We start from the raw sequence: 14,661 nt of genomic DNA on the forward strand, positions 1-14,661 counted from the left end.
GTAAATGCTTTACTGTCCCAACTTTTTTTAAAATGTGTTGCAGGTCTGAATGACAGGAAAGGATGCATATTTACAAATGACATGAAGTTGACCAGACAAAACATGAAATATTTTGTGTTCATATTGTCTGCAATTAAATAAAAGTCAAAGTAAATTTAGAAATCACTTCTTTTTTTTTTTTTTTGCGTTTTCCATACTATATATATATATATATATACACACACGTTTACATATCTATGTTTACTAATACTTTTACTAATACTAATATGTGTATTTGTCCGTTCAAGCACAAGACTGGAGGAACACATGTGCGTGTGGTATGGATGAAGTGTAATATGCCGCACATCAGACGAATCGCATTCTCACGTTCAAGGTGGCAATGCAAAACAGTGAATCCAATCAATATAAAGGCAAAAACTTCTCTTCAAGAATGAAAAAAGTGGCGTTGATGTGTTTTGCTGTAAGAACTGCACAAATGGAAACAGAAAGGTTAGTCTATATTGGCCTTTATCTTTCCATAAGCCCAGACTTTACACAGAAATAAAAAATTCTGAGAAATTCTCTAATACAGCACAAAAACCTCCTGATAATTTACAAAGAACATCAATATATATATATTTTTTTTTTTCAATACTTAAGACTAACCTAAAAAGCTTAAAATGCCCTTGATTGCAAATATTTGGTCATTCAGATGTTAAATATTACAGTTTTTCCTTTTGTAACCTCATTAAGACAAAAGCCGCTCTTCACATCTGAGACTTTACTAGGTTAAATTATTACAGTAATAATAAAATCTCTAATCTTACAGTCAAAACCCATTATTTTAATAGTTCAACTCATTAGTATTCGTAAGTACAGGTATTAGATAATTCCTACAATTTGTACATTACATTGTATTGACAGCTTCTAAATCAAACATTTTTAAATTTAAAAATCTGATGTGCAAATGTTTATCAATCCTTTTTTTTAATTGTATTGCATTGTGCATGTATTGTTTAATGACATTTTATTTAACGCATATTTGGTTTCACTCTACTACGTACACAAATCAACAATGTTTCTCTTATATTTCATTCTTGAGGAGTTTTTGCCATGTAAAGTGTCTTTAAAAAATAATGAGTAGATGATTAGAACTCACAAAGCTTCCAACAATTTCAGTTTGGATGAGGTTTCATAAAGTTTTGCAAGTCTCCAAAACTCACATAAATGTATATGTGCACTTTCCATATGCATATGAATGAGATCACTCTGTATAATAAGCACAAAGTGGATCATTACTGTCCATCGGTCATTATTCCTTTCGCTGGTGACTCACATTTATTTTTGATACATGAGTCACAGCTAAGAACAGATACACTCGTTTCAAATTATGCAGTTAGGTTCAGGATTGAAATAATTTTCCTATAGTACCTCACGGATGCGGACCTTCCACACCTCGTCGCCATCCACGAGGGGGGCTGCAGGATCCGTAGTATTCGTTTGAACGGTGGCACTCATATCTGGGCATCTCCACTTGGGGAGGGCAAGGATAGCCAAGGTCGGGGTTATGAAGGTGAACGTCCCCCCTTGGAGGATCGGTAATCTGAGAAGACATAAAGAATGTTTTTGTTTTTTTTGCTCCGAGCCTATTTTATATATGATGTCGGTTAAATCATAAAAACATTGGCAGGAGTCATACAAAACATTGTAATATTCCTTTCATTGAATTATGGGGTACATAAAAATCATTGAATACAAATGTTTTGGCTGAAAAGATGAGAGCCAGACTATTTTTTAATGTTCTTGTATTGAAATTCTGTCATTATTTACTCATGTCATTCCAAACTTCTTTCTTCTGTGGAACATCACTAGAGATGTTTTTATCCATGCAATGAAAAACAGTGTTCAATGTTGTTGATTTTCATTGGACAAAACCATTTGAAACATTCTTCAAAATGTATTTTATGTTGTGTACTAATATAACTCTACACTCTTAACTCATTCCCCGCCATTGACAGAATTTTCCCGTAATCCACGTTTTCACTTATGCATATTAGGGGAATCTCTGATCAAAACACGGGTGAAGAAGCAGAAACAAGTGAGAGAACATATATCCAGTAGGATGCGATCTACTGGATCTATGTTTTGATCACCGTTCTGAATCTTTCCTGATGTAGACGCCAATTTCTCAGCTTTTTGTTCAAAATGTCTTTTGTTCTTTTTTTAATGAAACTTAACCACATTTAATTGTTGATTTAAAAAAAATACATGGAGCTAGAATAAAATGTTTTTTTGTTGTTTTCACTTTAAAATGAAAATTACTCCATGATTTACTCACCCTCAAGCCATATATTAATAAATATCCTGACGTTTCCAAGCTTTATAATGGCAGTGAATGGCAGCCCACAATTTGAAGACCAAAAAAGTGCATCCATCGATTATAAAAGTAATCCAAAAGGCTCCGGGGGGTTAATAAAGGCCTTCTGAAGCGAATCGATGGGTTTTTGTAAGAAAAATATCCATATTTAAAACTTTTTAAAGTAAAATATCTAGCTTCCGCCAGACCGGCTTCCACATTCAATTTATGAAGAAAGTGTAATGCCTCTCGCAGTTCAAAACGCTTAGGCTACATCATACGTTGCGTAAGTTGTGTTTTTTTCCCCCGAAAGTTGAATACGGAAGACGCTGTGGAGTACGTTTATGATGGATGGATGAACTTTTTTGAGCTTCAAACTCTTGAGCCCCGTTCACTGCCATTATAAAACTTGGAAACATCAGGATATTTATTAGAACTCTGATTGTGTTCATCAGAAAGAAGAAAGTCATACACACCTAGGATGGCTTGAGGGTGAGTAAATCATGGGATGATTTTCATTTTAAAGTGAACTAATCCTTTAAAGAAGAGGCTTTGTTCTGTCTTTTTTCTCTCTCATGTTCTGATATTAATACAACAAAATGTTCTTGGGCCATGAAAGTTTTGTGAAAATGATCACAAATGCTGGCGTTGGCTTGCTGGCGGGGAAAGCTAAAAATAAAGATACCAAAAGGGGGTTTTCACAGCGATGCCATGGAAGAACTATTTTTGGTTTCCCAAGGAACTTTTCAGTGAACAGTTCTTAAAAGAACCATTATTTTCTTAGTGTGAAGAAGATTTTAATAATCTAAAGTACCCTTTTCCTCTACAAAGTACCTTTTTGTGCATTCTTCATGCAACCTTTAACATCCATGGAATTTTGAAGAGTGTAGCGGGCCTTTTTTCCTGGCAGTGTGCATAACTTCAGATATCATACATTGTGGAACGTTAATTACAGTACCTGGTCCCGACGGTGGTCTGTAGTAAAGTGCACAGGCCCGAGACAAAGAAGATGGTGGAGATGAGCTGACTTTTGGCAGCGTTGTTCTCTTTGATGCACAACGGCTCGGCTAGGATAAGAGGAATTGCCAGGATGCCACCGAATGCCAGTATGTAATGCTGTGTGACAAGAAAAAGGAATGAAGAGCTACCACGGATGACACCAAGGCTTGGGTTCATCGCAAATAACTCGTTATGCGGGACGAGACACGAGCGAAGACAGATGATCACAAAAAATGTAGCAAATCTTAAATCCGGCCTGACTGAGCCAGGGAGACGTGCGAGAAATGGAAGACAGATGTTGGCCTATCTGTTGTGAATTGATAGCACCTCTTTACTCTCACCAGTAAGCTTCATAAATTTGTCGGGCTCAGAAAAAGTAAAACTTGGCTGAATGCTCAGCAGCTTTGACAGGAGCTTACAGTGCGAATATGGAGAAGGTGCACAGGAGAGAATTTACACAGCAGGAGAGGTATGGAAATAAATTTGTAAATTCATAGATTTGCTGCTTTATGTTGTCCACACTTAAATTCCTGTTGTTTTATTGTTTTTCAGCTGTTCTAGTTTATGCCTTCACAGCTGCCTTCCCCCAGAAGTCAAGTAGAGCGGGTTTTGAATTGAATTTAAAATTTCATAACTCTAGAGGGACGTGCATTAGCGTAAAAACACCGGTAATGAAAGCAGAAACGAGTTGGGGGCTCTAAGGGAGTCTGCGCTGACATGAAATACCAGGTCTCTCCCTGCCTTTTCCTCCCCTCCATGACACCGGAGAGATGAAAGTGAGCATGCCGGAGGAGTGAGACTTCTTCTTTGTACTCCTCTTTGCGCTCAGCACATCATCTTACCTCACATGTCGATGCGAGTCCCTTGTGTACCTTGCTGCCCTTTCTCTCCCCCCACCCAGTTGCCTTTGATCTCCATGTGTCATCAGGACGAGTAAGTGGAATGCTTTGGCTCATGTTCCCCTCACCTTAAACATCAGATAATAAGGAATAACATGGTCTAAATTGATAGTGAAGCCATAAGGCGCTTAGGCTAATGATAATGTTGATAATTAGCAGTGTCAACGCAATCAGAAGTCATTCGTTTTTAATGAGAATTGGCAGTTTGAAATGACAGAGACCATTTACAAAATGGAAACTGTGAAGACTCGTTCACATCAAGTACGATAAACACAAAGTTTGCTTTTTTTTAAACCTGTTGCTGTTGTTTGGCAAAATTTTGCTTGAAAAAAATCCAATCATTTCAATAAGAATCCACCCAATCTGGAGTTTCGTGTGACAACGAAAAAGTTCTCCTAGCAGATTTCGCTTGTTGTCAACTTGGACAAAACTTTGCACAAATTCGCTGCTTTGACCAACAAAAGCTGCTTGGTTTTAAAGTAACCTCAGTGTAAGCTACACTATTGACAATAAAAAATTTATAATTTTTTGCTAACGTGACTATAGTGGAGACTATGGCAACTATACAGATAAAATTTGGAATCAGTTTCAGACCGATTATTTTTCAGTTAATGAACTCTAAAGCTCCAGTGTGCACTTAGAAAAAAAATGGCGTTACTGTCCATTAGTGCGAACGGACACTAGTTAGCATTTTAGTTATTGTTATAGTTTTCGTTCTGGGCGAGAATGGACCTTAAAGCGAAAAAAATCTAAATTCTGTCATCATTTACTCATCTCATGTCATTCCAAACCTGCACAAATTTCTTCTGCAGAACACAAAAGATATTTTGAAAAATGTTGGTAAACAGTTTTGGTAACCATTGACATCTAATAAATTACTCTCTATTTAAGCAATGTAAGCAAAATGCAAACGGTAACTGAAATATACCCAAAAGACTCAAACTAAAATCAAATCAAATTATTCGAATTAAGAGCTTTTGAACTGCAAATTTGGATCATAAAATATGTATCGATTCCCAGCCCTAGCAGGAAAAGCTCCTAGAAAGTAACAGTACAGTAAATCGTTTGTCAGAATAAACAAGACTTGAATGTCGAAACTTGGTGTGTGATGCAATAAAACTAAAATCAATTGAGAATTTGAACAGTTCTATTAAGTGACTAGCAGACTTTAAGTGTAGACTGGTACCAATTTGCATACTATCAGTTCTAAATAGTACTCGAAATTAAAATTAGTATGCTACTACATTTCTCTCTGATATGACAGGAAATTCAATTAAATTGAATGTGGAGGATTTTAACTGAGACTGTGACGATTGATGATGATGATGATTGGGCAGTTTAAATGGTGACAGGATGCATGTAACTAAGTGACAGAGCAGTCTGTTAAAGACGCAGTAATGATGAAGTAGTATGTCCTAAAGCTAGCCTACTCAGGGTTCCCACTCTTTTTCAGCAACCATTTTCCAGTACATTTTCAATTTTACTACGGGGGGAATAAAAGACAAGGATCATGCCAAATATTGCTTTCTAAGTCTTTAAAAGCCGTACAGTTTATTGCCATTACTTAACAATCCAGCATATTTCAATATGAGCTCTTAATCATACATTATGACCATGGAAGCTTGTTTACACCACAGAATAGAAAGAAAAGGTAATTGTGACTTTTTATCTCGCTATTCTGACTTTCTCGCAATTGCGAGTTTACATATTTGTGATATAAACGCGAAAATTGTCGCAATTCTTTTTTCCTCAGAATTGGACTTTATAACTTGCAATTGCAGTTTAGATCTCACAATTCTGAGAAAAGTCAGAATTGCAAGATATAAACTCGCAACTGCTCAAAAAAGTCAATTGTGAAGAAAAGACTTGCGAGTTAATATCACGCAATTCTGACTATATCTTGCAATTCTGACTTTATAACACACAAATGTGACTTTATATCAAAATAATGTGATTAGGTAGCAGCTTACGAGTTAACATTCACTGCATACATTTGAGCAGTTAATAGCATTAGCTAACTGCTGAAAGTGGCAACACAATTATTCAAAATACTACTCACACGTATCAAACTCAGCATTCCTGCTTTCTGCATTTAGCGCTAATTGTTTGGGCCAGCGATAAACTCTTTATACTCGGCTAAAGAAATAACTTTTTTTAGAAGAATTTTCCCAGACAACAACAAGATTTTCCAGGACATTTAACATTTTCTCTAATTTTCCATGTGTTTTCCAGGACTGGAAAATTTGTCATCAATTTTCCAGGTTTTCAAGGTTTTCCAGGACGAGTGGGAACCCTGCTACTTTTCTGCTAACTTTTTCTTCACAAAAAGAGTTCATACTTTTAGGGCATAGTATAAGTAGGCGAATTGGGACGCAGCATGGGTGTTCGTATTTAGTTGTACATTGAAATGCTGACAAAAAGCAGAACAAGTTAACAACCAAAGGTCAAGGGAGTCAATTAAATTAGGCTTAGTGTGTTCAAATAAATGCTGCCTCTATACACCCAAAAAAGGCTGGATCCGAATAAAATAAGCGGATCTGTGAGATATCAGATGTGACCAGGCTTCAGTGCAGCATTCCTGGGTATTAAGGAGTTAAACCTTATCTTTAGTCACTCTGCTCATGCCCTTCAAGGCAACTCTTCCATCCAGATGAATACACACCTTTTCATGGCATGCAATGTTGAGAACTCCTCAAGCACAGTTTAACTCTAAACGGGCATTGAAGGTCCACTGTGTAAGTAGTTCAAATCAGGAGAGACTTGTCCGCTTAGGAGATGTGTTCATGTGTGGTGGGGTTAAGCCGCCTTTCTTGAAACAAGACTAAATAGAGATTTGTTGCATGTTGTGTCTCACCTGGAAACCCAGAAGAATGCAGAGGTACCAGGGTGGCCGATCATTGATGGAGTAGATAAGGTTGCCGTCTGGCCTTGGATCCAAGCCCTCTTCCAGACTATCGGCACGGGGTTCAGCGATACCGATCTTCTCAGGGTCATTGCTGCCATCTGAAATCTGAAGATAGTAGAGATTAGTCCACCATATTTAAGGAGACTGAGCATTGAGGTTAATTGAGAGAGCAAAGGACAGTGACCACATAAATCCTCCCTAGATACAAGATATGGAGACCTTCAATGTCCAAGCAAAGAGCTGAAAAAAGCCAGAACCTAGGGAGCTGCTTTGTTCTCTACATAGGAAGCAGCATCTTAACAGTTATGGAACCTCATAAGCGACCATTTAGCCATTTTTAGTCCAGGCCCTCTTCCAGACTGTCAGCAGAGTTCCGTGATAACGTTCTTCGCAGGGTCATTGCTGTCGTCTGAAATCTGAAGGTAGTAGAGATTATTCCACCTTTTTTAAAGAGACTGAGCATTGAGGTTAATTGAGAGAGCAAAGGACAGTGACCACTTAAATCCTTCCTAGAAACAAGATATGGAGACCTTCAATGTCCAAGAAAAGCTCTGAGAAAAGACAGAACCTAGGGAGCTGCTTTGTTCTCTACATAGGAAGCAACATTTTAACAATTATGGAACCTCACAAGTGACCATTTTGTCAAACTATAAGACAGCATTTCAATACAGATGACATGAGGGAAAAGACACACTGAAAAAAAGCGGTAACATCTCAATAAACTGGCTTCATTCAACTCATAAATATTATTTAAAATAGCTAATTCAAACTAAATGCAGGGCCACCAACTTTTGAGTTCAGCTTGGAGTGAGAAATATTCCTGCGAGGTGGGGGGTGGTATTGACACAGATTCGATTAATAAACTTGCAATTTGATTTCAATCTCAATTCAACATCGATTCATTTGGACACATGTAAATTTTATCTCGATAGAAACCATGCTGGACATGTAAATTTTATCTCAATAGAAACCATGCTGGAAATGCCTTCAGCCCGCATTTCGTGACCTTGATATAATAGGTACCGCCCAAACAAAAGCAAATATAATCTCTACTAATTCATGCACATCCATGCTCTAGTTTTCTTGATAGCAAGATGGCAGTGACACAAAAAAGGAAATAGAGTATACATAAAGCAGAAATTGTAATACATGAGCATGCAAAAAATTCCTGTGCACACGCAATAGTTTCTCGTGCACTCTCGAAAGTCTGTATATTTGTTTATTTTTGCAAAGGTCCCTTTAGGGGCTCTGTACTATTGAAGCATAAATATACTTTTGTAAATTTTGGATAACTGTCCATTTTTATTTTCTTATTTAATTATTATTCTAATTTATTTATTTTAATAAAATTACATTGCTAAAATATTTTCAGTATTGAAAGAAATACACAATCAGGTGAAGTGATTATCTCTTCATCCTGGCACCTGTTAGTGGGTGGGATATATTAGGCAGCAAATGAACATTTTGTCCTCAAACTTGATGTGTTAGAAGCAGGAAAAATGGGCAAGCATAAGGATCTGAGAGAGTTTGACAAGGGCCAAAGTGTGATGGCTAGACGACTGGGTCAGAGCATCAACTGCAGCTCTTGTGGGGTGTTCCCGGTCTGCAGTGGTCAGTATCTATCAAAAGCGGTCCAAGGAAGGAACAGTGGTGAACCGGCGACAGGGTCATGGGTGACCAAGGCTCATTGATGCACGTGGGGAGCGAAGGCTGGCCCGTGTGGTCCGATCAAACCTACCTAAGCATTGTTGCAGACCATGTACACCCTTTCATGGAAACGGTATTCCCTGGTGGCATCTTTCAGCAAGATAATGCACCCTGCCACAAAGCAAAAATTGTTCAGGAATAGTTTGAGGAGCACAACGAGTTTGAGGTGTTGACTTGGCCTCCAGATTCCCCAGATCTCAATCCAATCGAGCATCTGTGGGATGTGCTGAACAAACAAGTCCGATCCATGGAGGCCCCACCTTGCAACTTACAGGACTTAAAGGATCTGTTGCTAACATCTTGGTGCCAGATACCACAGCACAACTTCGGTGGTCTAGTGGAGTCCATGCCTCGACAGGGCAGGGCTGTTTTGGCAGCAAAAGGGGGACCAACGCAATATTAGGAAGATGGTAATAATGTTATGCCTGATCGGTGTATATCTTGCTCTGCCCAGCATCACAGTGTTTCCAAGTCTGTGGTTTTCTCGTGGAACTGGGCTTCTTTCACATTGATTGAACGGGTTTTGAATAGCAATTGGGCTGGATTTGTTACAAAAACGTCCCTGCAGCATCATGCAAATTCATGTTCCATTTGACGTTTCAACATGCAACTAGTACCAATGCATTTAAAATGTTAAAATGTAACACTTTATACATTGGTTTAAATAACTACCGTAATACAGAAAATTATATTGCATGCATATTTTATCTGTTACTTCAAACTGTTGCAATATGAATTTTGCAGGCAATGTTAATTTAACAAATTTTAGGTCTCCGGCTCACTTACAGTCATTCACTGCAATTCAGACATGACTGATGTTTGCTCTATAATTGGTCTGTCCGGTTCAACCAGTTTGCCCCTTTCAGGCTGATTTGCTAAGTGGTTGTGAACATGATAGGTCAACATGATCCTGCTAACACTGTAATCAGCCAATGACAGCGACGAGGAGGCACTGTCTTCTCTCATGTGACTTTTCACTATATATTTTTTTGCAATTACCCCCTCAACAGAGGTCCCCCTGCAACTTTATCCACTAGTGTTATTTTAGAAAATTAGTAATATTTTTTTTTAACTATGTCATGCAAATTTTTTTGAGGAGGCTCTGTCTTTCTTGCCTCCTAGAAGAAAACACCACTGGTTCATTTTCAGAGGAACATACCAGACATAATGTATTCCTGTCTTATCATCCATCTTCATGACTCTCTTTCCAAATACAAATACTTACATTCTTGCATAACTTAAAGCCAAGTCAATGAGTTGTCATTGACCTCTTTGCCTTGGCTTCACGCTCATTGAGAAGTTCATTCAGATGAGCATGCATGAAGCCAATAATGGGCCTTTTAAACAGTGTTTGGTCTGTGGTTGATCTGCAGTTAAGAAAAACCAGACCAGAGCACCTCACGGGGGATATACGATACAGCAAACAAGTAACTTGATTTAACGCGTTTCGGTCCAGCACTTATGCATGTATGAATGATTTTAAGGATATTGCTCTTTTCTTTTCATAAGCTACATGTCCTCAGGTCAAGTTCAATACATAGCACTTCTTTAAAATGAGGGAATAATGATTCATCCGTGCGTGAACGAAAAAGTAATTATGAGGCTGTGAGAATGATGATGTCTTAAAGGAATAGTTCACCAAAAACGAAATTTCTGTCATCATATACTCACCCTTGTGTCGTTCCAAACCTGTCAGACTTTCTTTCTTCTGTGGAACACAAAAGAACATTTTTGGCAGAATGACAATGTCAGTCACCATGCTCTGTTACTGAATGGGCAAAAAAGATGCAAAGGACAGTAAATGGTGACTGATGATGTCTAAATAACAGAATCGTTATGTGTTTTCTACGGAAGACATATGGATTTAAAACAACAAATGATGACAGATTCATTTTCAGCTTTGAGTGAACTAACAGATAGATACATTGACAGACAGACAGAGATAGACAAATAGAGACAGATAGTTAGACAGACATTAGATAGATAGACAGACACAGACAGACAGACAGACAGACAAGCAGGCAGACAGACAGACAGACAGATAGATAGATAGATAGATAGATAGATAGATAGATAGATAGATAGATAGATAGATAGATAGATAGATAGATAGATAGATAGATAGATAGATAGATAGATAGATAGATAGATAGATAGATAGATAGATAGATAGATGGATAAACAGAGATAAATTGACAGATAAACAGAGATAGATAGATAGATAGATAGATAGATAGATAGATAGATAGATAGATAGATAGATAGATAGATAGATAGATAGATAGATAGATAGATAGATAGATAGATAGATAGATAGATAGATAGATAGATAAACAAACAGACATAGATAGATATATAGATAAACATAGACAGACAGACAGACAGACAGACAGACAGACAGACAGACAGACAGACAGACAGACAGACAGACAGACAGACAGACAGACAGACAGATAGATAGATAGATAGATAGATAGATAGATAGATAGATAGATAGATAGATAGATAGATAGATAGATAGATAGATAGATAGATAGATAGATAGATAGAGACAGACAGATAAACTGAGATAGACAGATAAACAGAGATAGATTGACAGATAAACAGAGATGGATGGATGGATAGATAGATAGATAGATAGATAGATAGATAGATAGATAGATAGATAGATAGATAGATAGATAGATAGATAGATAGATAGATAGATAGATAGATAGATAGATAGAGACAGACAGACAGACAGATAGAGACAGACAGACAGATAAACCGAGATAGATAGACAGATAAACAGAGATAGATAGATAGATAGATAGATAGATAGATAGATAGATAGATAGATAGATAGATAGATAGATAGATAGATAGATAGATAGATAGATAGATAGATAGATAGATAGACAGTTAGACAGACAGGCAGACAGACAGATAAACATAGTATAGATAGATAGATAGATAGATAGATAGATAGATAGATAGATAGATAGATAGATAGATAGATAGATAGATAGATAGATAGATAGATAGATAGATAGAGACAGGCAGGCAGGCAGGCAGGCAGACAGACAGACAGACAGACAGACAGAGGCAGGCAGGCAGGCAGGCAGGCAGACAGACAGACAGACAGACAGACAGATAGATAGATAGATAGATAGATAGATAGATAGATAGATAGATAGATAGATAGATAGATAGATAGATAGATAGATAGATAGATAGATAGATAGATAGAAGGCTAGGTAACCAGACAGAATGTCTGAACAATAAATAAAAAGAAATAAGCTAGCGTGCTAACCACTCAGACACAGATTGATTGATAGTTACATTTTAATAGCTAAATTAATGTCATACGCATGTCAGAAAGATTTTACGGGAATGTATCAGAATGTAATTTAGGCAAACATACCATAGTGACGACAGTTCTTGGGATGCACATAACTCTGAAAAGTAAATGAGTAACTTATATTCTACGTAAACCTTGTGTTGTCAGCGGAGTTGTTTGAATGTGAAGATAAACTGGGATTTGTGATTTCATAGTTTTACGAATTTACGACTATACTCAATCCCACCTGGTGGAAATACATACCACTTCCCTTTTGGTTGAGGTCCAGGGGTTGAATTTGGCATAAATGCTACTGAATTTCTAAAATGAATTACATATGTTTACCTGAGCACTCTGATCACTCGACTGACGAGGCTTTTCTGAATGGCATAGGCCTACTGCCACCTTCTGGTTCACATTTTACATTTTACGGTCTATGGTTCACATCGACACCGTGGGTGTTGAATCCATAAAACCCTCCAGTCTGCTCCCAAGAAGATTATCATTTTTGTGTAACTTGCTGTGTGTGTGACAGTTAAGTTAACCCGCCAAGCTCTTGTTTCGTACGCAAACGCAAATATTCTTGTTTTTGCTATATTTCTACCAGAAGCCATGCAGTCACATCTAACACATCAAATCCGGCATTAAGGATACGAATACATATTTGTTAAATGTTGTTAAAGGATTTGCATACAGTTAACACATTTTAACAGCAGGACAAAAATAGCTTATGCAGTTCACGCTTCGCTGCCGCCTCGTGGTCTATGTTGGGTATTTCATTCACATTATTAGGCCTTAGCTGACGCTGTTCCACCTGTGTAAACTTTGCGTGGACTAAAAAACACTGGCTTTTAGTCTGGACAAAATGTAAGTAATATATTTTTTGTGGCTTTGCTTTAAGTAAGTCACACAGCATTCACAGTGCCTCACAACTAGGCTGTGTTGTTATGCACTATTTTAGACTAGGCTATGCTTCGCTTAGGTTTGCAGTTTTGACAGATGCAAATGTTTAATCAAGGATGTAGTTACTCATGACATGAAATTTCACATGCTAATGATTGATTCTTCATAAAACCCATATATCTGCAAAATATTAAAAGCTGGTTGAGGGAGGAGGGTTGTTGTGGACTATTGTGGCTATTTTTTGCACAAGGAAGTAAACAGAAAAGAATGAAGTCAGAAAGTAAGTGTGTTTATCTGAAACAACAGGATGGTGTCCAACTGTTTCCCCTGAAGCCATTAAATCCGTTTTCAGTCCGTAATTAAATTACTCTGGTTTTTATCAGCCTTTTCCTCCACACACATGAAACACAATGACAAGTAAGAGCTAAACCTATTCATGCTATTCTACATTTTATAATATGTAATGCAAAATACTATTATAGAAAATGATTAACCCAGAGAATGAATTAATGAGTATAAATTATGTTTATGCTTTACAATGTTATTTTATTTCAAGAAATGTAGGATATTCCACAATACTATAAATGTAGTGTTATATCTTATTTTAAGGATGTTTAGAAAAAGAAAATATTTTTTTTCATGGTGTGTTCTATCATTATACTTGCAAATATTTCTCTTGCATCATATTGGAATCAGACTTAATCATTTAAAACTGAACTTCATATGTAGTTTCATTGCATATGACATTTTTCTGATTTTGTGGTTAAGCATGTTTGAAAACTGGCACTGTAAAGCAAATTAATAATACATAATGTGGTGGCAACAAGAATTTCACCAAACCACCGGCTAAATATTACCTCAACAAGGCCAGCATTCATATGGGGCCTCTCAAGACCACAAATGATGTCTTATTAACTTCTCAGATAACTCATGTTAGTGCTGCATAATTCTATAATCACAAGATGGTTATGATGATTTGAAAATAATCCTAGGAAGTTTGGAATCCAGTTGCATTCAGTCACGTAACATTTTTACCTTGTTATACAAAAAGCAAAATCGCAGATATATTAACCTCTGTTAACCCATAATCCACCTCATGTCTCCAGAAAACAATGTAGGCCTACACTAGTATTGTTTTACATTCATATAACATATAACATAGCCCATTGCCTTGCTACTATCTAAAACAAGCCCCAATGTTTTCCATAAAATCACATGTGATGACGAGAAACAAGACAGCAATTGATAAGACTGTTTTTGTTTTCCTCAGGATCGAGCTGTTTTTATTTAGAGCATTTTTGGCACTTACTTCGAAAGTTGAGTCTTTGGCGCCCTGGTTTCTTAACACAATGTCAAGCTTTTGGTCCTGTTGAGTGAGATGCATAGCTGACCTGTAGGTTTAGGAGTGAGGCAGCGGCCACACTTTGATAAGTTCAGACAGAGAGAGAGCGAGAGAGAGAGACTGGTCTTTGCAGTCTGCTGGTCAGGCTAGTCGTCAAGGAAACCAGAGCTGTGTGTTACATGTGCCTTGAACTCAGTATTTATGTAATCGGCAGCTTGACTCAGGGTTTTATAGTCATGTGCCTGTCTGAGG

General features: G+C 37.2%; 1 protein-coding gene across 1 annotated transcript in view; it reads right to left on the reverse strand.

The window, feature by feature from the left end:
- LOC307121703 (solute carrier family 23 member 2) overlaps positions 1-14,451 on the reverse strand; it is a gene marked incomplete at both ends in the record, with an annotated part of 32,280 nt that extends 17,829 nt beyond the window's left edge. The window contains 4 exons of the mRNA XM_079809408.1: positions 1,411-1,582; positions 3,294-3,451; positions 7,088-7,243; positions 14,377-14,451. Coding sequence (XP_079665534.1) covers positions 1,411-1,582; positions 3,294-3,451; positions 7,088-7,243; positions 14,377-14,451 — 561 coding nt within the window. The remainder of the gene's footprint in view (positions 1-1,410; positions 1,583-3,293; positions 3,452-7,087; positions 7,244-14,376) is intronic.
- Between the last annotated feature and the right edge of the window lie 210 nt (positions 14,452-14,661).

The sequence above is a fragment of the Gobio gobio genome (assembly GCF_949357685.1).
Source record: "Gobio gobio genome assembly, chromosome: 25".
NCBI lineage: Eukaryota > Metazoa > Chordata > Actinopteri > Cypriniformes > Gobionidae > Gobio > Gobio gobio.